Here is a 27063-nt window from a genome sequence, read left to right as displayed (position 1 = left end):
TATATCAACATTATTCTTTAATACTAAAATTTGCTGTAAAAATTGTAAAAGAACAAAAATAACTCTGTTATTTGACCCCCAATCCTCATAATCATTAAAGTAAATATTGCCTAATCATTCATCTTTTGGTTCTATTCACATCCAAAACGTAAAATAATTTGCAAACGACAGAGTTGATTTTAGCACCTAATCCATTGCTTGTTTGTTTTTTTACATGAAAGGTAAAAGTGTAGTAAGCAAATTACTAGTCCATCATAATTAGACCTTAATATGTATGTGTAATTTTTCCCTGGTTAATATTTAACAGGAAAGGAGGTTAATATAGGCATGCTGTTTATACAGCTTTGCCAAAAAACTGCATGTAACACTGTCTGTTCCCTGCTGATGGATGGGGGAAGGGACTAGAAGTCAGTTTAGACATATGCCCAGTAAGGTCTGAGTGACCTGGGAAGGTTTCTACCTGTCTGCCAGTCATACCTGGAACAAATTAGTGGCCAGGATGGGTGTGGCCATTGTGAGCACTAGATACCTGAATATTTAAACTTCCAAACAAAAAGACTTCCTTCCTTCTCTTTTCTTTCTCTCAGGAGCAGTGCCCTCTTGGGATTGCTGCTGCAGGAGGATTGTTCCCTTATGCCCACATGGCATACTCACATGTTGGACTCCAGGCATGGACTAATGTATTTTATTTTATTTTTAAAAAATATATTTTATTGATTTTTTACAGAGAGGAAGAGAGAGGGATAGAGAGTTAGAAACATCGATGAGAGAGAATCATCGATCAGCTGCCTCTTGCCTACTCCCTATTAGGGATGTGCCCGCAACCAAGGTACATGCCCTTGACCGGAATCGAACCCGGGACCTTTCAGTCTGCAGACCGACGCTCTATCCACTGAGCCAAACCGGTTTTGGCAGGACTAATGTACTTTAATTAGCTTGAAAACTGAATCACACCTGGCTGCAACATGGAATGGAAGCTCTGGACACTGGCCTTGTTTCTGGCTCCGTTAGAACCCCAGCTGTTCCTCTTTCAGGACTAGTTTGGGGGGAATGAGACCTTGGAAACTGAGAAATGTAACTCCACGCCAATAAAATCTACTGCCTCTCATCCTCCTGTGAGGCCTTTTGAAAATTCTTATCTCAGTGGCGCTCCAAGGAGCCCACTCTCAGAACAATGGATTGCCACTCATGTGTTCCTCTGGAAGCACATGGAAAAAAATTTTTATAAACCTTTGCCACTAGAAATCCTGAAACTGAACAACAGGAAAATATATTCCTCATCAACCAAAGATAACAAACAACAAATGTTATTCATGAAGAGGAAAGGCTTTGTAATCTTGTATATTTAGGAGAGTGGAAGAAAACTAGCACATGTTTATTAGTAAGTTAGCACTATTTTATAACTTGAGATTGCTGATTAGCTAACCTATAACTAAAATGAACTAGAAAATACACTAAAGGTAATATTCATATAATGGAATTGTTTAGGATGTTAGGTTATCAGAAAATATGCTTAATGATATTTAAATTGTTCTTAATCCAAACTAGTTGTTTATGACTTAGATGAGAGGCTTGTTCTTCAGATGATATATCAAAATGCCTTAAAGTATAGGATGGAATAAATTCCAATGTCTATGACTGTAATACTCTACTTACATAGCTCATTTAGAATATTATCAGGAGCAATATTCATTTGAATTGCTTCTTTCAAAATATACATATATAGTACATAGTGAGGCATACCTAAACATCAAGGAAATATTGCTGACATTCCAAAATTGTATTCTATTCTTCAAAAGTCAATTATGATAATAAAATCAGTAATGGGAAACATTCTGCTTTGCCTTTATTCTTAAAAGGTAGAGGCTAAGTCAATTTTACTTGAAAACTGGCATATAGAACTCAAACATTACCATTTTTTGTGGTGATAAATAATGCTCCAGATTCCTGAAGAGACCATTAGAGAAAACCTAAGCCAACATTCATTGTTACTAAATGTATATATTTTTCTCAATATTCAAACAAATATATTAACATGAATATAAATATGTTTTTTTAAAAATTTATCAGAAACTTGCCTATAAAAGGAAGTTTTTTTTAAAAGACATAAATCTATAAGTATAAAGAGGATTTAACAATCAAGATGTTAGCAACTTTGGGAAGGCCTTCCTTGCTTCACAGCAGAACCAGAGGTCTTAGGCTCACTAACCTGCCCAGGATCTAATGAACAAAATAAACTGATGAACAAAATAGATCCAGAGACACAGAAGTATGGGACAGACTGTGGAATCTCAGAGGGAAGGTGGAAAAGGGTAGGTGTGTAGGGAGAGATCAACCAAAGAGTTTGTAAGCATATTTACATAACCCATGGACACAGACAATAGTAGGGTGGTGAAGGCCTGGATGGTGAGGGGGTGGGGGGTTGAGAGGGTGGGAAGTGGAGATGGGCTAGAAGAGGCTAATAGGGGGGAAAGGGGGACATAGGTAATACTTACAACAATAAAGGTTGACTTTTTTAAATGTTCTACTGAGCTGTAGTTCCTTTTAAAGTGGAATGGTATTTAACAATGAACATCTAAGTTCTATTATAATATTTTGATTTATAATAAGAAATATACATTTGGTCTTGTAAACGCACAGGAATGTCATTTCTTCTATATGACCTTTTCCTTAATTCACGTTAGCCTTATGCAGGCTAAGAGCATTATGACTCACTTGCCTCCTTTCTAGCAGATTATTCCACCTTTGCACTTACTGCACATCAGCTCCATTCCTTAATGATTAAGCCCTTAGGCCATCAAGTTCTTGTCAGCATCAAACAGTCTTAGGAACAAAGCCTCAGGTCTATTGACCACAGAAACAAACTTTCTGTCAAAGTAAAGATAGCATCTTTACTTTAGTTGTGTTTAGCCCCAGGTCAATGAAACCAGAAGGAACCTACTGATCACACCCTATTGCAGGAATGGGAAAATCATTTGGTCTGGCCCTGCCAAGGCATTAGGGGTGAGCTAATTAAATGTTTAATCAAATAAAACAGGCTAATTTTTAAGTTACTAATTTTGTATGACCCTTGAATGATGTTATAAATATCCAAAAGGCCTTTGGCAGAAAAAAGGTTCCCCACTCCTACCCTAGGGAAACCAGACAGAAAGATGCCCTAGCTGATATCAGGACCTGATAGGAGGATCAAACTGCCTTGGCCCCAGCCAATCAGTGGAGCCTAGGACCTTAATTCCCTTAGTTATCATATATATATATAAAGCCAGTGACCAGAACGCTGCAATGACTAGAAAGACCAGTTGCTATGACTCCCACTGTGGCCAGCAAATGGCCTGGATCAGGGGGTGGGGCCAGCAGCCAACCTCTCTCGTCCCCACCCCAGGCCTGCCCCACCCCTGATATTCCCCTGGCCCCAATAGAGGGCGGGGCTGGGTCAGCCAGCCTACCTCCTGCAGTGCCACCCCCCCCCCCCCCCCCCCCGGATCTGGCCAAGATCACCCCTGTACCCCATTCGGGAGTATGGCTGGCTGGACCACCACCCAAAGCCCCTGTCATGGCTGGCCCCACCCCAATTGGGGGCTGGGCCTGCCAGCCAATCACCCTCAGCCCCTCTCCCCAGCTGGCCAGGCTCTCATTGGGCCCCAATCAGGACAGGCTGGCTGGCTAACCTCCCGCCATCTCCTCCTCCCAACAGGTCTAGCTCCAATCCGTCCGGATTGAGGCCAGGTCAGCCAGACTCCACCCATGCACAAATCCGTGCACTGGGCCTCTAGGGATTAATAATTTTCTCCCTATATAATCTGTCCCTATGTGTGCCTTGTGGACCCAGGTAGACCTCCTGATTCATAGGTCAATGCTCAACCCCTGAACCATACCAGCCAGGCTGCATTTTTACTTTACATGTATATGTCTATTCCTTAAATGAAAAATATAGGCTTCTGACTCAATTTTGCATTAAGAATTAGTGGTTAAAGGATAGCCTAATAACTCAATCATTGCCTATTGTTTTAAAACTTCACATTTTTTTAGCCAGAAGTTGGATTTTAATATGATCAAACTAATATTTCATTTTTGGCTTAACCGGCCCCAACAATAATATAATTATTCAGAAATAGCTTCATGCTTCCTCTCACAATCTCAGATCTCACACAAATCTTCTTGGCACTCCCCACCAGAAAGACCAAATTTATTCAATCTTTCCAAGTTTCTACATGCAATTCCTACTGCTTTCATCTCTCTTTCAATTGTCTTTGCATGGACAACCTCAGATTAAATGGTGCCTCTTTTCAAAAGAAGTCCCCCTTTCCAAATCAATTAGTCATTTTTTTTCTATGTTCCTATAGCACTTCTATTACAGGTCATGCTTTATTTTAATTATCTATATCATAAAAGGCCTGTGGTCATGATGCCATAAAGGCAGAATGTCCAAATAACCAGTCATGAGGAGGTGTATGGAGCACCTCTCGCAGGCCAGAACTCACAGCTTGCATGGTGAAGCGGGGCTCACATGGGGCTGGCATGGGCTTGCGTGGGGCTGGCAGGTCTGGGGTCCCAAGGCTCATGCAGGGTGGGTCTGGGTTTTGCAAAATTTAGTGCACTGGGCCTCTAGATTTTTTTAAAAAAATATATTTTATTGATTTCTTACAGAGAGGAAGGGAGAGGGAGAGAGAGTTAGAAACGTCGATGAGAGAGAAACATCGACCAGCTGCCTCTTGCACACCCCCTACCGGGGATGTGCCCGCAACCAATGTACATACCCTTGACCGGAATCTAACCCGGGACCTTTCAGTCCGCAGACCGACGCTCTACCACTGAGCCAAACCAGTTTCGGCTGGGCCTCTAGATTTTACATAATTGTTTCCTCCTTTATTTTTTAAACTTTTAAAAAATTTTGTTGATTTTTTTACAGAATGGAAGGGAGAGGGATAGAGAGTTAGAAACATCAATGAGAGAGAAACATCGACCAGCTGCCTCCTGCATACCCCCTACTGGGATGTGCTTGCAACCAAGGTAAATGCCCTTGACTGGAATCGAACCTGGGACCCTTCAGTTCACAGGCCAATGCTCTATCCACTAAGTCAAACTGGTTTCAGCATGTTTCCTCCTTTAGATGATAATCTCCTACAGAGGAAAAACCATTCTGTATTATGCCTTTATCAATGTACAATATTTTTATACATTGATTTCTGTCTCTTCACATAGTTGTCACTCAATAGATAATTGTTAAATATTGAAAGATTATTTTAATAACCATATATCTCATTATACCAAAATACCAACTATTCTTTCCATAATGGCAATAAAGTCAAAGACTTTAATATGTTCTGATAGAAAGATAGGTAGGACTCTAAGACAGAATGAATTAGATAACTAATGCATTTGCCTATCAGCTACAGAGATTTTTTTTTTTTTTTTTTTGCTAACAACAATCATGATAATTGGTAAATATTTATATTTTCCAGCTAAATATACTTGCCACTGAGACTATTCCATATTATGAAGGTATAACAATCAATAATTCCAATATTCTCATTAGATATTTCAGAGTGCAGTGGCTTAAAAAGCAAAACATGTGTACCTTGCAAAACTACCTAGAATTATTAAGAGCTAAGTAACAGTGAGTTGATAAAGAAAAACATATTTTAAAGAAAGAGTGCAATATAAACAACAAATTTACTTGTATTCTATTGAGTACTGTGAGTCCTATCACAATCCAATTTTCCTTGCATTAACTGAACGCTATCCTTTGTTTATTGGGTACTTTGCAAAGATTAGATTCAGGAAAACATTCAAGGAAATGGTTCTCTGTGGATTAAACCATTAGCATAATTATCTCACTTGCAAACAGAGACATGTCATGCTAGAAGTCATCTTAACATCTAGTATAGATGTTAAAGAGTCCATATGCCAATAAAGCAATACTGTGCATTTCTCATAAAATTATTTTAAATATTTAAAATATTTCTTTTCTACCCTCCCCTCTGACAGTTTTCAGTCTGTTCTCCATGAAAGAAGGTGAAGGGATTAAACAAAAACAAACAGATAAACAAACAAACAAACTCACAGACACAGACAACAGTATAGGGATTACCAGAGTGAAAAGCGTTTAGGGGAGGTAGAAGAAAGAAAAGTAAGGATAAATGGTGATAAAAGGAGACTTGTTTTTAGGTGGTGAACACACGATACAATATACAAATGATGTATTATGGAAACCTGAAACTTATATAATTTTATTAACCAATGTCACCCCCAATAAATCCAATAAAATCCCTCATACACAATAATTTATTTATGATTACTGGAAATTAAAATATTAATAAATAAAAAGTCATAATTTACATGATTATATTGAAAACTAGAGTACTTCACTCACCAAAACATAGCAGCATGTAGTATTAACATTTAATGTTTTGGAAATCATTCAGAAAGAATTAATTAAAAATATAAACAATGGTTGAGTTTTGAGATTACTAACCATTCAAAGGTAGGTTAAAATCTCTATTGGTACTATAAGCATTAAATACCTTCTATTCTTAAGTGTCTAATGTCTTTAAACCCTCCTGTTCATTTCTCATAAAATTTATTAATATCTCAAGAAAAATGTATCATTTGGTAAGTGGAATTGTCAAAACAGTAACAAAGGTTTTAGAGTTCAGTTTACTGGGTTTCAGCTTCATCTCTTCCATTTACCTTGAGCAAGCCACCTAAGCTCTCATTTAACATAGCTCATCTCAAATATTTATCTCATAAGGTCTTTGGAGCAACTTATCATAAAAATATAACTCTCAATAGTATTATTAATATAATGGTATACATGAAAAAATGTTCATAATCTTCACTATTTCTGAAATGGGAATTTCTTTAGTTTCCTACAGCAATATTCATCTCTCTACAGCAATCATACAAAATGATTCAAGTTTTATCAAGGCCTTATATGAGCTGCTTATAATGGTCCAGAGACCTGGTTCACTGTCCTTCATCCTCTCTAGTGATCTAATTCTTCCTGATACCAAACAGATATGAGAAACAGGAAGCCAGAGGCACAGGGTGGTCTATTTATATCTCTGGTGAACCTTCCATGATACAGTAGACTGCTCAATTACTTCTGTTAAATCAGACCCCTTATCCTATATAATAAAAGTCTAATATGCTAATGTTGTCTGTTTAAACAATCAAAGCATAATATGCTAATGATATGCTAAGACTGCTCAACTGCTCACTGTGATGTGCACTGACCACCAGGGGCTAGTCAACAGGCAGATTAGCTTGCTGCTGGGGTCAGGACTGAGAGAGTTGGGCTGGATCACACCCTGGAGTTCTCCCTCAGTCCCTCCCTGGCAGGCCAACCTCCTGATAGTGCCCCAGCGGGGTCCCTTGGCCTGGCCTGCACTCTCTCACAATATGGGATCCCTTAGGGGGTGTCAGAGAGTCAGTTTTGGCTGATCCCACAGCCCAGGCCAAGGGACCCCAATGGTGCATTGATTCGTGCATTGGGCCTCTAGTATAATAGTAATACAGGAGCAGGCAAAAGTATGTTTACAGTTGTGAGCATGAGAAAAAGTTTATTCTTGCATTATTATTTTTATTAGTTATTATATTAATTATTTGTTTTGCTATATACCTACTTTTGTCCACCCCTATATATAATATATGTTAGTTATATATAAATTTAGAAGGAACATAGGGGAAAGGGATATACATATTATTACCACTTTCTCCTTCACTGAAACAATGTTTTGCCCCTATGTTCCAATATCTTCCATTTATACAATGTAAAAATTTAATTAACTTTACACATAACGTACTTAAAATGTGTGTATAAGACTATTTCTGGGTTTGTGTGTGCACATTGAGGGCATAGTTTGGCATAAAGTGTATAGCATAAGCTCAAAAAAGAAATGAGCAGGCATAAAAAAAATTACATAAACATATAATTCCTTCAATTCAGAAAATATATTACATTACATTAAAAATGGCAATATTTTATGTTTATGTTTTACTATTTATAAAACTCTGTTATTATATTTTCTTACAAAGTAGGCATGGGCATATAAGGAAAACAACACTCAAGGAATTTGAATTTATGTTTAACTTTCTTTCCAAGATAAATTCAAGTGTGGATATAATGAATTTCCCTAAGGCTCCATTGTACAGAGCTCTATAAAGAAGCCTGATTTACTGAGTCAAAATTTTAGTGTTAATTTTCTTTATTTCATGCTCATCACTCTGGCTAGAAGGTAAATTATAATGAATTCTTGGAAAAGGTATATTATATAAATTAATTGTCTCATTTTTTTATCCTGAGTTAGTCCTGGCTTTCTATATATGGTCATATATATCATGAGGATATAAATTTATTATCATATCATGGGCTTTTGTGAAGTTCATAGAATCAAGAATGCATTTCTACTTCATTTAAGTCAAATAAAATGTATATTGCTTTTGGAAGAATCACAACAAAAAGTGTAGAAAGAAGATGGAAATAAAGATAATTACTAAATCTGGTATAAGCTCATAACCATTATATAAGTCCTTGGGAAATGTTTTAAATCTTTCAGTTGATCTGGTAGTAAAGTAAATATTTGTCCCCACAGATTGCTTTATCTCTAACACAAACATCAAGCAAATTTTATGACAAAATTATTTTTGGACATGATTTCAAAAGCTTATGTGAATGAGCCTGTGTGAATGAACAAGATCCTTATTATGTGAATTATATCTGTGGTACAGTTTTGTAGAATTATAAAATATCACAGCCACTCGGGTAAAAGACCTGCCACCACAGCTGCAGACCCAGGGACACCAAAACTCCAGGAACCCGGCTGCAGATTTCTGTGAGTCAGAAAGTCAAGCCCCCTCTCCCGCCATCCCCATGCAGTGACATAGAAACTACTAGACCCCAGCTGCACAATAAGGCTTTCTGCTCACACAAAGCAGTGGTGACTCTGCCTGACTTTGAGCCCTGATGCCAGACATGGGAAGTTTGTTTCCCTTGACTCTTCTCCCAGGCAGGGAGACTGAGTGGAATTCCAGCCTAGAAGCTCATCATTAGGGAGGTGTTCTTCTGCAACCAGATCTCGAACCCACACAGGGCAGGGAGACAGCGCTGAATTTGAATCTGGACTTGTGAACTTGGGGAATTTGTTTCCCGCGACGCTTTTCTGCACCCAGGCAGGGAGGCAGTCCTAAATTTGAGCATAGGTGCTCTACCTTGGGGAGATCATTTTCTGCGACCAGATTCTACGTCCACCCAGGGAGACAGCGCTGAATTTGAGCCTGTGGGTGAAAACCCCGGGAGTTTGTTTCCCATGACTGGACCCTGCACCTTAGCAGAGAGGCTGCAGTGAATTTGAACCTGGATGTGCTGTCTCAGGGAATTTGCTTCCCATGACCAGATCCTGTGCCCACACAGGAAGGCAGTGCTGAATTTGAGCCTGGGTACATGGACACAGGGAGTTTGTTTTCCACAGTGCACGCCTCATCACCTGCATGATTAGACCCCACACCCACAGTAGGTGGCAGTGCCACCTGACTTTGATTCAGGGCAAGCACACAGAGAAGGCTGTTTACCACGGGGCAGAGGACCTCCTGCTAACAGTGTGACTGAGCAACATGGTCTCCAGGGCAGATCGGGGACCATGACTCTCCACATAAGAGGCAGCATTGACCATCAGTGACTGGACTCGGTTCCTCATTACATGTGCCTGAGATCCCTGATTCCCAGTACATTCACACTAAGAGCCAGTGACTCCAATTCTTGGCACATGCACACACAAGGACCTGATTCTCAGTGTGAAGTAGCACCAAGAAACAGAAGCTCTGATACTCAATTCTTGACATGGACACAGTGTGCCTTTGACTTCTGACATGCAATAGGGGGACTTTGATTTTTGGCACACACCAGCGGGTTCTCTGTTTCAACATGGCACAGGCAGCATCCCTGATACTAGGTGCACACACGAGGCCACACTAAGTGCCTGTGACTCTCATCCAGGGCGAGCATGGCTCCCACCAACCGACAGCAACTGCACGTCTTGGTATCAGAGCTCTTCAGTGACACTTTGGGGGGGGGTGCAAAACTCCCACTGTACATGGTCCAGGTCCCTGCAACTCGACATCTGAACCTTCTGGTGATAGAATGGGGAGACAATGAAGCAATCCCCAGAGGAAAAAAAGGAGGAATCCCCAAGTAAGGAAATAAGTGAAATGGAAGCATGCAACATGACAAAAATAGAATTCAGAGTAATGGTCATACAGTTCATACACTGGATGGATGAAAAAAAAAACATATGCAAAAATTAGGAAGAAATGAAAAATGATATAGCTACAATCAAAAACACAATGGAAAGTTTCAACAGTAGACTAGAAGCAGAGGACCGAATCGGCAAGTTAAAAGATCATGTAAAGAAACAAGCCCAATCTGAACAGCAACAAGAGAAAAAAATGAAAAAGCAGGAGGAGAGCCTAAGGGATGTTTGGGACAATGCAAAACGGAATAACATACATATAATAGGGCTGCCAGAAGGGCAAGAAGATCAGCAAGGATTAGAAAATCTATTTGAAGAAATAATGACAGAAAACTTCCAGGATATGGGGAAGAAAAAAGTTACTCAAGTACAAAGAGTCCCAAGGTAGATGAATTCCAAAAGACCCACACCAAAACATGCCATAATCACAATGGCAAATGTTATTGACAAAGAGAGAATCTTAAAGACTGCAAGAGAGAGAGACAGAGAGTTACCTACAAAGGATCCCCCCATCAGATTATCAAATTATTTCTTAACAGAAACACATCAAGCTAGAAGGCAATGAGAAGAGATATACGAAGTGATTCAAAGCAAGGGATTCAATCCAAGAATACTCTATCCAGCAAGACTATCACTCAAAATTGAAGGGGAAATCAGGAGCTTCACAGACAAAAAAGACTAAGGGAATGTATTACTACCAAGCAAACAATGCAAGAAATGCTAAAGGGAATGCTGTAAAAAGAAGAAACAAAAAGGTAAGCCAGTCAGAGAAAGATAAGCATCAGATAATCTCACTCATTTATAGAATATAATGAACAACATAAACTTATGAACAAAAACAGTTCCAGAGACAGAGAAACATCGATCAGACCATCAAACCTCAGAGGGAAGGTAGGGGAGGGTGGGGGTAAGAGGGAGAGATCAACCAAAGGACTTGTATGCATGCACATAAGCCTAACCAATGGATATAGGCAACAGGGAGGTAAAGGAATGAGTTTGGGGGTATGGGAAGATAATGGGGGAACACATATGTAACACCATAAGAACACATATGTAACACCATAATCAATAAAAAATTAGAAATAATAACAAGGAACTACTTTGCTGTCTCTCTAGACTTTAAAAATACTATGTACATGTGTGTATGACTCAATGATAAACATTTTAACTCATCATATTTATTTATATTGCTGTGTATTTGTCTTTGTCTAGTTACCACACAAATGAACAGCCCACTCAGTGCTACTCCATTTAGCAATTATTCAACATCTTCCAAATGTCTAGGTTCCAAGAGCTCAGAAAACAGAACTTAAATTAATTCTGTGTTTCGTAGAAGTCTTCTGAATGCCATGAAATGATGCAATAAGCATATATCAAATGACATATCTCACAGTTATGTCTAGCTCTTGATATCACCAAATGGCTTAAACTGAATCAATTAGCTTTATCTTAATTCTCATTATCTTCATAAATGTGTAAATATAACTTAGTCATGTACCTAAACTATCGCCAAGACAAAATCATATAACATGGAAAATACATTTTTTCAAGTTCTCTAAATGAAAAATGAACACACACACACGAATTTTGTCTCTAGATATTTTTCCTCTGTTTTTACATACATTTATTTATATTCCTGGTACCTAGGATATGCCCAAATATGAAACTTTTATATTTGAAAGAATGGTGACTCTCCTGATATAATTTTAATTGGTTTAGGGAGAACACTTATAAAATAAATGAAATAAGTGGGAGCTGACTTTGAGGGAGGACACTTGTGAACAGAACAGTCAGTGCACTCAGCCATGTGATTATTCCACAGCTTTTAAAATATGGGCACTCATGAGGGTTGAGAAAAATTGCTCTAAGGCAATGCCAAAAAATGTATTCATAGAGGGTAAGATATCAAAATTTTGTATATTAGCACATGAGTTATGGTAAATGACACTTGAAAATGTCAATGTATAGAGCGGGATGTTCCATTTAGATTTCTGGAATGAGAATTCACTTTGTGTTTGTCTTTGTCATGATTACTTACCTTATTAAAATAACTCATTGGTTTAACTCAAAGATTCAGAGTACTTTTAAATATATTTGTATTGATTTCAGAGAAGAAGGGAGAGGGAGAGAGAGAGAGAAACATCAGTGATGAGAGAGAATCATTGATCAGCTGCCTCCTGCATGCTCCACACTGGGGATTGAGCTGGCAACCAGGGCTTATACCCTGACTGGGAATTGTACTCTGACCTTCTTGTTTATAGGTTTACACTCAACCACTGAGCCATGCAGCCAGGCAAATATTCAAAATATTATGTTGCAATTATTATTTCAAATATCTCTATAATGCCAATTTTTCTTTATATTTGTTTGAAAGCCTTTATCTATTGCCTATTTAAAAATTCAAAATATAAGAAAATTTTAATGAAGACAGTAGATACAGAAATCAAACCATACACATACATCTGGTAAATATTCTAAGAATTATGAATTCCTATCTTAAATATTTCTGAGTTTATTTTTCATTTATTCTTTTTCATTTGTGTTGTTATAACTTATTCTTTTTTACTATTTGTTTCCTACTTAGTTAAAAAAAAAACTTCAGATTTTTAAAACATGTTCCTTGTTATGTTTATTATTTAAAGCTCTGTAATATCAATATTTAATTATTAATTAAAAAAGTAAAGACAAGCGGAATTTGCTGGAAACTATCCATATTTGGGAGACAAAGATGGTAAAATCATATAAATAGGGAGAATTCCTACATGTTGTGGCCCAGAATTTGAGATACATTTTCCTCTGGACCCGCGCATAATAAATGTAACTCCATCTCTCTAAGTATTGCTTTGTTCTTCTTTGGTTTTCTGTAACAAATGGATGTTACTCAAATCTTTTGAGACAGTTAAGAGAGCACTATTTAGATCATATCTCCCAGTGGATTGTTTTGGATCCATTACTAAGATTTCTACAAAATGAGACAGACTCATGAGAAATTCATATATATTAAGAGAATCAGGCATTGTGTTAGGAGTTTTTACATATAGTTGAAGACTTAGAAGTGGCTAGGCAGTTAGGGACTATGGGGAGAGAAATGTAAAAGAGAAATGCAGTTGAATTCTGCAGGCCTGAGCAGGAACCAGTTCGTCCCACACCCTGTCCCATGTAAAATCACAAGAACAAAGGGCCCTGGTCATGGGCTGGACACACAGGGCAGGGAAAATGAATGGGAATCCTGAAATGTAAATTGTATGGATGTTGTTAGGGCCAAAGTTTTCAGATCAATCAATGGAAAGTTTGCAGGGCACCTATTAACCCCTAGACAAAGAAACTTCTGCAGCAACCCACTTGGGTCCCCTCCCTGCAGCAGGGAGATTTTCTGTAATAATACTGCTTTTGTTCATCTCTTTGTCTGTGAACTCTTTCTTTGGTTTCTTGAGACAATGAACTTAGACCTTAACAGAAAATCTGTATCATAGTAACTCTTAATCATCACAATAACATACAAAATAACCACTTAAAGCCTTGCATAGAGGACTGTATTTTAATACCTTTCTATTCCTATTACACAATATGTATGTATACACAAATACATGATGGAAAGATGAGGAAACTGACACAAAGCATTTGGTTTTCCCAAATCCAGAATTACTAGTTTTATTTTTAGTTATTTATTTTTAATCTTTATTGTTGAGATTATTATAGATGTTCCCTCTTCCCCCCACCCCCCAATGTCTCCCTCTACCCAGTTCCCACCCTGCCCCAGGCCTTCACTACCCTATTGTCTGTGTTCATAGGTAATGCATAGATGCATATAAGATCTTTGGTTAATCTCTTCCCACACCCACCTCACTCCTTCCCTCTGAGATTAGTCAGTTTGTTCCATGATTTTATTTTATTCATTAGATTTCTTGTTCATTTATTTTGATTTTTAGATTCAATTGTTGATAGATATGTATTTATTGCCATTTTATTGTTTATATTATTGATATTCTTCTTTATTTTTCTTCTTTTTCTTCTTCCTCTTCCTCTTCTCAAATAATACCCATCAGCATTTCATGTAATACTGATTTGGTGGTGATGAACTCCTTTAACTATTTCTTGTCTGTGAAGCTCTATAAATAATAGCTCTGCTGGGTAGAAAAATTTTGGTTGTAGGTTCTTGCTATTCATCACTTTGAATATTTCTTGCCCCTCCTTTCTGGCCTGCAAAATTTCTGTTGAGAAATCATCTGACAGTTGTATGGCCACTCCCTTGTAGGCAACTAACTGGTTTTCTCTTACTGCATTTAAGATGCTTTCTTGGTCTTTCACTCTTGGCATTGGGTGTCTTGGTGTGGGATTCTTTGGGTTTCTCTTGTTTGGGACTCTCTGGGCTTCCTGGACTTATAAGTCCATTTCTTTCACCAGAAGGGGGAAGTTTTCTGTCATTATTTCTTCAAATAGGTTATCAATATATTGGTATCTCTTCTTTTTGCTTTTTTGATTGGGTGTTTTTTGCTTTTTCATATTCCAAATTTTTTATTTGATTCTCAGAGTCTACTGTTGAGTCCCTATAAATTATTCTTTATTTCAGTTAGTGTATGCTTAACATTTTACATGTCTTTGACATTTTCACTAAGATCCTGGAATGTCTCACTAAGTCCCTTGAAGCTCTCATTAAGTCCCTGGAAACTCTCATTAAGATCCTTGAGTAACCTTATAACTATTGTTTCAGACATTGTATCCAGTAGTTTGCTTGGTTCCCTTTCTTTCATTTGTGACATGTTTCCTTTGTCTCCCCATTTGGTTGCTTCCCTATGTTTGTTTCTATGTATTATGTAGAGCTGCTATGTCTCCTGGAATTGGTAGAGTGCCCTTGTATAGTAAGGTGTTCTGTAGGACCCAATGGCTCAGCTTCTCCAGTCACCTGAGATGGGCTCTTTAGGTGTGCCTCTGTGTGGTCTGTGTGCCCAGTCTTATTGTAGTTGAGCCTTGATTTCCAGTGGCATCTTTGGGAGGAATTGACCTCCAGATAAATTGGCTGTGAGGACCAGCTGCATCTACATTGGAAGAACTGCCCTATGGAGCAGGACTTGTTTCAGTGGGGCATTGGTGTTCACTGAGTCTGTCCCTTAATGTGTCATTTGTGGATATGTAGAGTTGTAATCTCATATGGTCTGAAGCTGTCCACTGGGTGCACTGGTTCTAGAGCCTCCAAGGAGGTGAAAAGTAAGCCATTGTCTGGGGCCACACAGAAAGAGCTACAAAGAAATCTGTAGATGGCTTCTACTTGTATTACATTAGGAAGTGCCCAGGAAAGGCCCAGCTGTGAAGCAAGGCAGGCTAGTGCTCATGCCATGTCTTGGGGCTTCATTGATAGGTTTCCAGCATGCTGTTGCCAGCTGCTTCTTGTTTAAGAGATTTTAGCAAAGTCTGAAGCCTGAGCCAGGACAGGCCATTCATATGGAAAAGCAGCTATAAGCAGTTTGGGTAGAGCTACAAATTGGATGGCATGGGGTCTCAAAGATTCAGCAGAGCAGAGCACACAGTGTGGGTCATGCTCATGGAAACTCAGATATGGCTGCCAGTCAGCTCTGTGATAGGGGAGGTCCCATCACAGGAACAATGATACCTGTGAGCACCTTTTCTGGGAGATAGCCATCCCCAAGTTCCTTCTCTGATGCCAGACAGTCCAGCTCCTCCCCTTACATTTCTGCATTCCCTCAAACCTGCCACCTTGTGCTGGAGCTCAGAGTATGTGGGACCATATAAGTTCATGCAAGGGCTTTTTAAGAGGAACATCTGGGACTCCAGTGGTATCACTCAACCATAATCCCAACTGGATTTTATAGCTGAAATTATGGGAACTTCTTTTCCCAGCTCTGGGATTCTGGGCTAGGGGTCTGGTGTGGGGCTGGGACCCCTGCTTCTCAGGGGAGGCCTTGGAGCTATACCTACCCATTAAAAAAAAACACCACACTTAGGATTGGACAAGCTCATTCTGTGCCTCTCTCCCTCCTACCAGTCTCAATGTGCTTTATTCTTTTCTTCTTTATTTATTTTTATTTTTTTAAGTATTACAAATAGTAGTACATATGTCTCCTTTATCCCCCATTGTCCCCCACCCCTACCCAGCACATGCCCCCACCCCACACCCAGTGTCAGTGTCAATTGATTATGCTTATATGCATGTATACAAGTCCTTTGGTTGATCTCTTACTCTCCCCCCCCCCCCAACCCTCTCCTGCCTTTCCGCTGTAGTTTTACAGCCTGTTAGATACTTCTATGTCTCTGTATCTATTTTTGTTCCTCAGTCTATGATGTTCTTTATATTCCACAAATGAGTGAGATCATGTGATATTTATCTTTCTCTGACTGGTTTATTTTGCTTAGCATAATCCTCTCCAGTTCCATCCTCGCTGTTGCAAATGGTAAGAACCCCTTCTTTTTATCACAGTGTAGTATTCCATCGCTTAGATTAGGGGTGTCGAACTCAATCAGAGAAGGGGCCAAAATCTAAAATCCAGCCTAAATAGCGGGCCGAATGGTTTACTGAACAGTCATAAACTGACAATGTCATAAACTGACAGCGGAGTGCAGTGATGACAGCGCGGTGCGGGCCACATTGCAAGGCCTGGCGGGCTGGATTTGGCCCGCGGGCCTTGTGTTTGACACATGTGGAGATGTACCACTGTTTTTTAATCCACTCATCTGCTGATGGGCACTTAGGCTGTTTCCAAATCTTAGCTATGGTAAATTGTGCTGCTATGAACATAGGGGTGCATATATCCTTTCTGATTGCTGTTTCTGTTTTCTTGAGATATATACCTAGAAGTAGGATTACTGGGTCAAATGGAAGTTTCATTTTTAGATTTTTGAAGAAACTCCATAATATTCTCCACAATGGCTTCACCAGTCTGCATTCCCACCAACAGTGCAAGAGGGTTCTTTTTTTTTCCACATCCACTCTAGCACTTATAGTTTGTTGATTTGTTGATGATAGCCATTCTGACAGGTGTGAAATGACACCTCATTGTTGTTTTTATTTGCATCTCTCCAATGACTAGTAGGATTTCCACTCAGCCTGATTTTAACTGGTTCTGCATGATGGGTGTTCTGTATGTCAGTTGTAATTTTGATGTGATTAATGGAGGCAGTGAGTACTGGCATTTACCTATGCCATCATCTTGGTACTCCCAGAATTATTGAATTTAAATGCAAGTCTTTATAACCTTAAAATCCACACAAACCTCCTCATGTTGCACTCTTAATGCTAGTTTTCAAGGTAAGCATATTTTACTCTGTGTTCATATATAATTATCAAGACTCATGCTATTGATCATGAGTTGAGTTCTAATTGTAAAATAAATACATGTTATTGAGAGTATGGATTGATGCCTGCAGAAAAAGAGTATAAACTTATCATCTTAAATTATTTGACACATGCTCTAAGTGGTAGGGCCAAATAGAGTCAAGTTATATCAGTTTTTCTTGAACTTGGTAAAGACCAAGAAAGACAAAAAAAAAAAAAAAAAAAGATAATTTCAGAATAATGAAAATCCCTCATATCTTCTAATCTGTGACATATTCTAGCTACTTGATGGAAGATGGATATTAAAATCCTCTAATAACTGATATCATTAAAGAAACTCACATTATCAAGAACAACCAAAGATACACTTCATCAAATTAAATAATTTCTCTTTACCATATATTCTGCTGTACTTTCCTTAATTTAAAGTCAATATTTATGCCAAAATTTGCACAGCTAAAATAAAAGGACACTATGGAAAAACAATATGGACATTTAAATTAAATTACACACAGGTATGTAGGTCATTTTGAATATTCAGCAACTTATATCTTAAAAAGAGAAGTAACAAAATATCCTTACCTTAGAAAATTGTACATTTATCCATTTTGTGAATGTTTTCTTTTGAACATCTTCTCTTTCATCTACAATGGAAAATTTTAAAAAATTAAGAGTTCAGAAGCAATTTTGAATATCATTTATGTTTTATAATTAAGTAACTTAATTATTACACATTAGTATTATTTTATATATATATTAGTAAATTATTTGACATACAAAATTAAACATGAGTGATGTTGGTATTATATATTAAAACTAAAATGAAATCTGAAAAATAATTTATATGGTCAATTCCACATTCTTCCAAATATCATATAAATGTATTTTAGAACAATAGTCTCATCTAAATAAATGAAATATTTATTCTCCTATAATAGATACTGTAGTATAATTAAACATCCATTACCTAACATTTCTTCTGAAAAAGTATTCATGAGCCTTTCCTCTTAACCCTCACACCCAGCCCATGTAGAAATGATTTTTCTCTCCTTTGCAATACCTGCATAGTCTAACATGGGCCCCTACCACAGCCTCTTCCAATTATAGGAGAGGTTTCTTGATTATCAGCAGGATGACTTAGTTATTCTTGCATCCCTGAACTTAACACATTGTTTGGACAAATTAATAGCTTAACAAATATTTGATCAGTAATTATGTGATGCTTTAAAGAAAGGGGACCTCACAACTCCAAACATTTTAGTACTTCTTTTTATTTAAAAGTCAGGAAATTTCAACTTAAAATGCAAATAATACTCTTCATGGGTTACATATAAATACTCAAGAGGAAAATCCCCAAGGACTTCTTATACTAAGAGTTTAGGGGGGAGGGATTACTATTTTAAAAAAAATATTTTTATTGATTTTTTTTTTTTTACAGAGAAGAAGAGATAGGGATAAAGAGTCAGAAACATTGACCAGCTGCCTTCTGCACACCCCTTACTGGGGATGTGCCCGCAACCAATGTACATGCCCTTGACCGGAATCTAACCTGGGACCTTTCAGTCCGCAGACAGATGCTCTACCACTGAACCAAACCGGTTTCAGCAGGGATTACTATTTTTTAAATATATTTTTATTGATTGCAGAAAGGAAGGGAGGGGGAGAAAGAGATAGAAACATTAATGATGAAAGAGAAACATTGATTGGCTGCCTCCTGCATGCCCAAGTATGTGATCCTGGTTCATAGGTCAAAGCTCAACTCAGGTCAGGCAGAGAGGAAAATTATTAAGAATCAACTTCACAGAACTCACACTTCTGAAAATTATTTTTTCCTAAGTTAAAAATTAATATTGTGTCAAATGGACAGAAAAATAAATAATCTTGATTTATCATAAATAAATGATCTTGTGTGTTGGTCAATTTGTATATTACCCCTTTATTATATAGGATTGCTTTCCCATGACAAATGAATCCATGTACTAAGAATATCTGCTTGTCTTTAAAGCACATTGTTAACCCATAAGTAGATACTCTTAAGCAACCTAAAAGATAACAGTGGAAAAATGAACCTAAACTTTTCATAGATGAGAAAATTGTATTTAGCATCACAAAATGCTTTTTATGTATTAGTGTTACTCCCACAGGCTGCTACATATGTGGTAAAATATCAGTATTATCCATACAATATAGCACAAGTATGAATAAATAAAATAGATAATATTAAAAAGGAACTTTTGGGGGTGAAAAAGATAGGTTTTAGGAAATTCTAGAAGTTTTAGAGGACCATGGAAGAAGCACAGGGCTGCAGAGCAGCCAAGGTATATTTTCATAGAATAGGGCAGCTGAAAAGCTGCAACTGGTACATTTCCATAGAATGGGGCGCTGGGAACAGCAGAGGTGTATATTTACAAAATAAAGAGAAGGAAGCCCTTCATCCAGAAGAAGAAGAAAACCTAAAGGGAATAGGAAAACAATAAGAAAGGAGTGGGGAGGAAGTTTCCACCTTAGAGCTCAGAGGTTACTATAGTAACCAGCCTAGGGGAATGTTGACCAATCAGAGAAGATATCAAGGCACCAGGATATGCAGCCTTTATAAGCTGTAGGGAACAGAAACTCAGTGGGACCCTTTCCCTCTCCCCAAGTGGGAGTCTGTACTTGTTCTTCAAAAAATCTCCACCTTTGCTCTACTACCCTTTATCTGTGGATTCATTCTTCGACTCTGGCGGACAAAGAATCCAGGCTCCAGTCAAAGGGAACACCACGTTTTCCAGTCCAAAATTCTGTATCAAAATAGTGGAACCTGGGTTCTCCAACTTAATTTGCCCTGGATGAGGAGTTAGAAACAGGATTAGGCAGACAGGGCAAGGGATGAAAGGAAAGAGGAAATACAGACATGACCATTGGAGCCAGCTAACATGGTTACAGGATTCCAGGGCAGGACAAATGGGGAAACTGACAGGAAAGTTAAAACAAGGCCAAAGAGTGTGGGCAGTTTGCAGCCAGCTTGTAACTAACAAGCCATTATCTGTCTCAGGCAAGGACACAGGGCAAATGGTTTGAAAACCTCCTTAATGAGATAATGCAGAAAGGGAGGGGAAAAGGGGAAAGGAAAAAAGGGCCATTTTACTTCTTCACTAGAGAAGCCAGCAGTCTCAAGATAAAGTTGCCAGGTGTGTGTGTGTGTGTGTGTGTGTGTGTGTGTGTGTGTGTGTAATTATGTACAATTGTGCTAGTGATCACGAGTTGAGTTCCATTTGCAAAATAAATGTTAATGACCTTCTTTGCGATTCCACTTATTTTTCCTACATGTGCATGTATATCCTGTCAGACATGGGAGACAGACAGTATGTGGGTCATTTAAAAACATTCATTTAGATGTTTTTAAAACATATTGTGGACTAAAGGGGTCACATGCTGATCTGACAAGCTCAGGGAAAGCCTGCATGGCAGCCTTGCAAACTGAGAGACCAAAAGTAACCACAAAAGATGGTCTGAAATTAAACTTTAACTAAAATCAGTTATGGTGGGCAGTTACGTCCTAGACTGGTATCTTCACTGACAAGGTCAACCTTTACCTTAACTGAGCCTATGTCTTTTTGCATCTAATTTAACATACCCCTGAAATGTCTGGGTAACTTGTAACTTTAGCTTTTCTGGAGCCCCTGAGGCATAACCAAATATGGTAGGCACCAGGACAGATACCACACATTCCTTAATTATCATGTTCATTGTTCCTCCACCCACCTCAGGATGTGTCTATCATTTTATTTTTTATCCAATCCCAGGGGTTTCCCCACTTTGCTTTAAAACAATAAAAATATTGCTTTACTACCCACCTCCTTAATCTATCACCAGTGAATTTCATGTAACCCACCTACGTCCCTCCTTTGATTGCTATGTATAAATGCAGATGTAACCCGCCATTCTCCAGAGCATTACCTCAATTCATTGAGGTTCTGTTTCCCAGCATATGTCAACAGTTCGGATCAAATAAATTCACAAAAATTCTTTACAGGTTTCAATGTGTTTTTTTTTTTTGTTTTTTTTTTTTCTTTGTTTGTTTTTTTTTTTTTTTACATTAACAGTATCCAACCATCTTCACCAAAAGCTGAGTAGGAGCACATTTGAAGAGATTTGTTTCAGATGCCTTTAAGTGAAAGATGGATAGTAAAGCAATATTTTTATTGTTTTCAATTATATGTACAAAAAGCAATGTCTAGATAGGCCTTGAAGGGAGGAGAAAAACCTTGACATAATGTGCAAAATATTATGTATCTATGCGGTAAATAGCACTAAACTAGAATTTTATCATAAAACATCTTTACTAGATGTCCTCTCTTACCTCCTCTGCTTTGAATACAAGAAAAATATACTTTGAAAAAATAAATTACTTGCTAATGTTTTATTTTGGCATAGAAACATTTATGTTCTTTAACATAATAAATATTAATGTAACTTATTTTTATTATAAAATATATAAAATTTAATAGTGCCATATTGTTCCCCAAACTGTTTTACATATCTAATCTCAATCTGTATGTCATTTTATAGATTACAAGAATACAAGCTCAAAAGGCATAAAACTATGTGGTGACAGTGATGAACCTGCTATAGATTATTAGATCAAAGTCCATGGCTTTTCACATTGACCAGTTTATATCATAACTGCAGAGATAAAATGGTATGCCATATGATAATCAGAGTCACAAAAGCTGAACACGTTAACACATCCTATCTAATAAAAGAGTAATATGCAGATTGACCATCACTCCCACGCACAAGATGGCTGCCCCCATGTGGACACAAGATGGCCACCACAAGATGGCCAGCAGGGAGGGCAGTTGTGAGGGACCAGGCCTGCAGGAGAGGGCAGTTAGGAGTGACCAGGCCAGCAAGGGATGGCAGTTGGGGGCAATTGTGCCAGAAGGGGAGCTGTTAGGCATTGATCAGGCTGCCAGGGGAGTGGTTAGGGGGTGATCAGGCTGGTAGGCAGAAGCAGGTAGGGGCAATCAAGAAGGCAGGCTGGCTAGCAGCTGGGAGTCAGCAGTCCTGGATTGTGAGAGGGGTCCCAGATTGGAGAGGGTGCAGGCTGGGCTGAGGGAGACCCCACTCCTGCATGAATATTGTGCACCAGGACTCTAATTTTAAATAATAATGCTCACATATTTACTAATTGATATTTAGTATTCAATTTTTGTCATATGTTAGCTTTATGGAAATGTACAACATTCAACAATCACCCAAGGTTTGCTTGCACATTACAATCCCCATAAACATGTATTTTACAAAGCCACAATAATATTCTGAATTTTTTTCACTTATTTTTTCATAAATTTCACATATTTTTGTTTCCTACTAGAGATTCCACCACAATAAACATCTTCATGCATTTTCTTTCAACTCATGGTGTATAATTAATTGCATTAGGATAAATTATTGGATTAGAGTTATGGGAAGTTTTATGGCTTTTCCAAATATTGTCATATTGCTTTCCTAAGGGCAATACTGATTTTTAATGGTACCAGAAATAATGAGGTTATGCAGTTGATAGGATTTTTTGTTGCTTTTGTTTTTAAAGTGATTGCTGCTTTATTTGATATAAGGAAATATTTGATGCTTGTTTAAATTTGAATCTGATACTAATGAAGTATAGAACATGTTTAATATATTCTTCACGTTTCTACTTTTGTCAATATACTTGTTTATATCATCTGCTCATATGTCTATTAAGTACTTGATATTTTAAAATGAATTGGAATGAGATCGTAAATTAGTCCTTAAATATTTCAAGTTGTGGTCCTTAAATATTTCTATTTGATTATCTGATAAAATAGTGATCCTTCTCTAAAGAAAAAAAAATGCCTAGAAAGACATTTACATACAGTTTCATGGGTTTCACTGACTTTCCTACAGAAGATTCCTGTTACCAGAAATGTAAGATAAGAATCACTGTTGTAAATTAAGCTATTACTTAGTCAGTGAATGAATTTATGTTCCCCAGTGGTCATATTTCTTTTAAATTTTGATTTCATTTGTATGCTAAAACTTTATACTTTTATATATTTGAATCTATCCATTTCCCTTGTTATTTCTCATATTACTTAAAGTTGATCATTTTAAGCATGATCAGTTATATATACATAGTTAATCTAAACTTGATATACAAAAATACATATATAAATTGTTATAGAGTTTATAGTCTATTTAAATCTCTTAATAAAATCTGTTATAAACACAAAGTCTGTAGTAAGACATTAATGTGAAGTTAGCAACAAAGAGAATGAGAAAATAATAAACTAAAATCTGTTTTACTAGGAAGTGATTATCGATATACTCCTGATTTCAAGTAGCACATATTGTATTTCATTTTCTCTAGGGCTTGTTTATAACTGACTTTCTTGTTTAAAATCAGTGTATGACTGAGTTCTTTTACTAATTAAAATATGCCTGGGTAAATTAATAGAAGAAGCAGGGAAGAAGCAGGGAGTGAGGGGTAAAGAGGGCGGGTAAGGGCACATATGTAATACCTTAATCAATAAAGAAAAAAACAAAACAAAATCTACATCTAACTTAAAAAAAAAGAAAAGTCTATTTTAGAAAAATTTACTTGAAAACTGTGCCCTGGAGATACCAATGGGTAAAGAACTACTACTTCATAAATTGCAAAAAGTGAATAATATTTTATTTTATTGTCTCTACAGGTGAATCCAAAATCCATATAACATTAGTTTTTCACCATGACATTACAATAGTATTTTATCTCAGAATTAATTAACCCTTTCTAATAAAAATATTATTATCCAATAAATCTGGCCCTTCACATTTTCTAGTGCAAAGACCTTTGGCCCTGTTATTAACTTTTCTATTTCTGAGACCCTCAGTTACCTATAAATGTATAATTGGGATATTTAGAATTCACCACAGTAAGTTACTGCTCAAAAATGATATTGGGCTAACAGAGAACATTAAATCAGGGAAACTGGCTTCCAGTTCTAGTGCAGAACTTAGAATTGTGGCCTTAAAATCACCAGGATTCAGTCTCTTTATCTATGAAATGAGGGTATTGATTGTGTTTTAACTCATGGAGCTGTTGTTAAAATATAGTGAAATCATTTATTTATGCAATGATTTATAGAATAATTATTTATGTAATGCTTAGTGTTTGCTGGGCCTATACAAGTTACTGAGAAGATAAACAAGACTCAGTCTTTATTAAAGATCACAGCTTAGTGAAAAACAGATATATTACAGATAGGTATGAAATATTTTACATAAGCAAGGTTACATATATTTAAGAGGTATTTTATAGGAACACAGAAAAAGATATGTAGGCATATGGATGTTAGGGAAGATATTTTCTTTTTTTTAAACGTATTTTTATTGATTTCAGAGAGGAAGGGAGAGGGAGAGAGATAGAAACATCAACTATGAGAGAGAATCATTGATTGGCTGCCTTTTGCACACCCCTTATTGGGGATTAAGCCCGCAACCCAGGCATGTGCCCTTGACCAGAATCGAACCCAGAGCCCTGCAGTCTGCAGTCTGATGCCCTATCCACTAAGCCAAATCAACTAGGGCAGGAAGACATTTTCTTGAAGGCAATAGCTAGGCTGAGTCTGAAGGATGAACACAAATAAGAAAGAAAGAAAAAGGTTGAAAGGGAAAGATAAATCTTTCTGGGGGCATGGCAAGAGGAAAGGCAGCGAGATAAGAAACCAATTCAATTTTGTTGCACTCTAAAATTTGAAAAAGGGAGTAGCATGAAATGAAATTACAAAGGGAGTTGAGTGTGAGATCATGGGGAGTTTGTATGCTATGACCCTTTACATGCTATCAGCTAAGATGACTTAGTGAAAGTATTTAAAAACTGAAAACAAACAAACCCCAAAACTTGCTATATGAACACTAAGAATTATCTTTAAGACAGGGCAGTTAATTATAATCTATGCCAGAAAAACATTTTTTATTAAATTTATTTATTTTAAAGAGACAGAGAGAGAGAGAGAGAGAGAGAGAGAGAGAGAGAGAGAGAGAACCAACAATTTGTTGTTCCACTTATTTATGCATTTATTGCTTGATTATTGTATGTGCCTTGACCAGGATTGAATCTGCAACCTTGGCATATTGGGACAAAGCTCTAACTGACTGAGCTACCTGGCCAGGGCCCAGAACAATATTTTTTAAAATACTACTTTCTGCCCCACCAGTGTGGCTCAGTGGTTGAGAGTTGACTCATGCACCAAGAGGTCCCAGTTCAGTTCCCAATTAGAGCAAATGTGTGGGTTGTATGCTCGATCCCCAGCAGGAGGCAGCCTATCGATACTGTTGTTTTTCTCTCATGGATGTTTCTATCTGTCTCCCTGTTCCTTCCTCTCTCTCTAAAGTCAATACAAACATGTTAAAATAAAATACTAATTCATTGGGTTAATATATTAATTGAAGATGTTCATCACTGAAGTGATCCAGAAAATGTAATTTTAGGAATAGAAGTGAATATTAAAGTTGATAACAGTTTAGAAATACACATAAGTAAATATAAAATATATGAATTTATTTCACTTAAAGAGAGGACTATTAATATGGAAGATCTATTAGAGTCAGTTTATTTTTGGTTTCCACCAAAAATGAGAAGAAAGGAAATGAGCAATATGGAAGATTAATGGTAAACATTAGGTAAGGTGATGCGATACTCTGGAACATTACAAAGAAAGGCTTAAAACTAGGGGCTTATATAGAAAATGGGTTTTGCCATGTTATTAATGCTACAAAATGGCAATGTAAAGTAGAAGAGAGTAGAAAAGGAAATGGCATGAAAATTGCTTTCCATTAAATCTGAGTAATAGCTTTTGATCATAGGATTATAGAATGCTAGGTGATATTTGTGGTCATTTTATAATGAGGAGGTCTAAAATAATTAAATTACTGGACAAAGAAGGGAAAAACACTCAGTGGCAAAGAAGTTTCCTTATTTCCCACTCACTCTGTAATCAATATAATGCAGTTTTCACTGCTCATCATCTTACAAAATTTTTTCTTAATAGCATCACCTGTATCCTTTCTCATTTCCAAGACAGTGTCTGTCTGGATTATAACTGCATCCCCAGTCCTTAGCATAGAATACATATCAGTGCTCAGTTCAGGTGCTTTTTGTTTGTTTGTTGTTAATACACACCTGAGGATATTTTCCTATTAATTTTTAGAGAAAGTGGAAAGGAGGAGGAGAGTAAGAGAAAGAGGAAAGAGAGAGAAACATCAATGGCAGAAAGACACATCTATTGGTTGCCTTCTACATGTCCCCTGTCCAGCAAGCCAATCCTCTAACCACTGACAGGGCTCACTCAATTCAGGTGTTTTAAGTTAATGAAGACCAAATTTACTTTGCAGGCCTCTTATTTTTCTGGGCAGATATTCATTCTATTAAACTGTGGCAGACAGAATAGTGGTTCTCCAAATATGTTCAGGTCCTAATCCCCGAATCTGTGAGTAAATTTTGTTAAACCTTATTTTTTAAAGGAAACTAACTTGACA

General features: G+C 37.3%; 1 protein-coding gene across 3 annotated transcripts in view; it reads right to left on the bottom strand.

Annotated features, from left to right (window-relative positions):
• The window catches only part of DMD (dystrophin), a 2141216-nt gene that overhangs the window by 1935354 nt on the left and 178799 nt on the right, over positions 1–27063 (bottom strand). For all 3 annotated transcript variants that reach the window (XM_084869361.1, XM_084869360.1, XM_084869362.1), the window contains exon 2: positions 18118–18179. In XM_084869361.1, coding sequence (XP_084725487.1) covers positions 18118–18179 — 62 coding nt within the window. The remainder of the gene's footprint in view (positions 1–18117; positions 18180–27063) is intronic.

Source organism: Pipistrellus hanaki, assembly GCF_964339955.1.
Source record: "Pipistrellus hanaki genome assembly, chromosome: X".
Classification (NCBI taxonomy): domain Eukaryota; kingdom Metazoa; phylum Chordata; class Mammalia; order Chiroptera; family Vespertilionidae; genus Pipistrellus; species Pipistrellus hanaki.
This window is presented reverse-complemented; position numbering and strand designations above follow the sequence as displayed.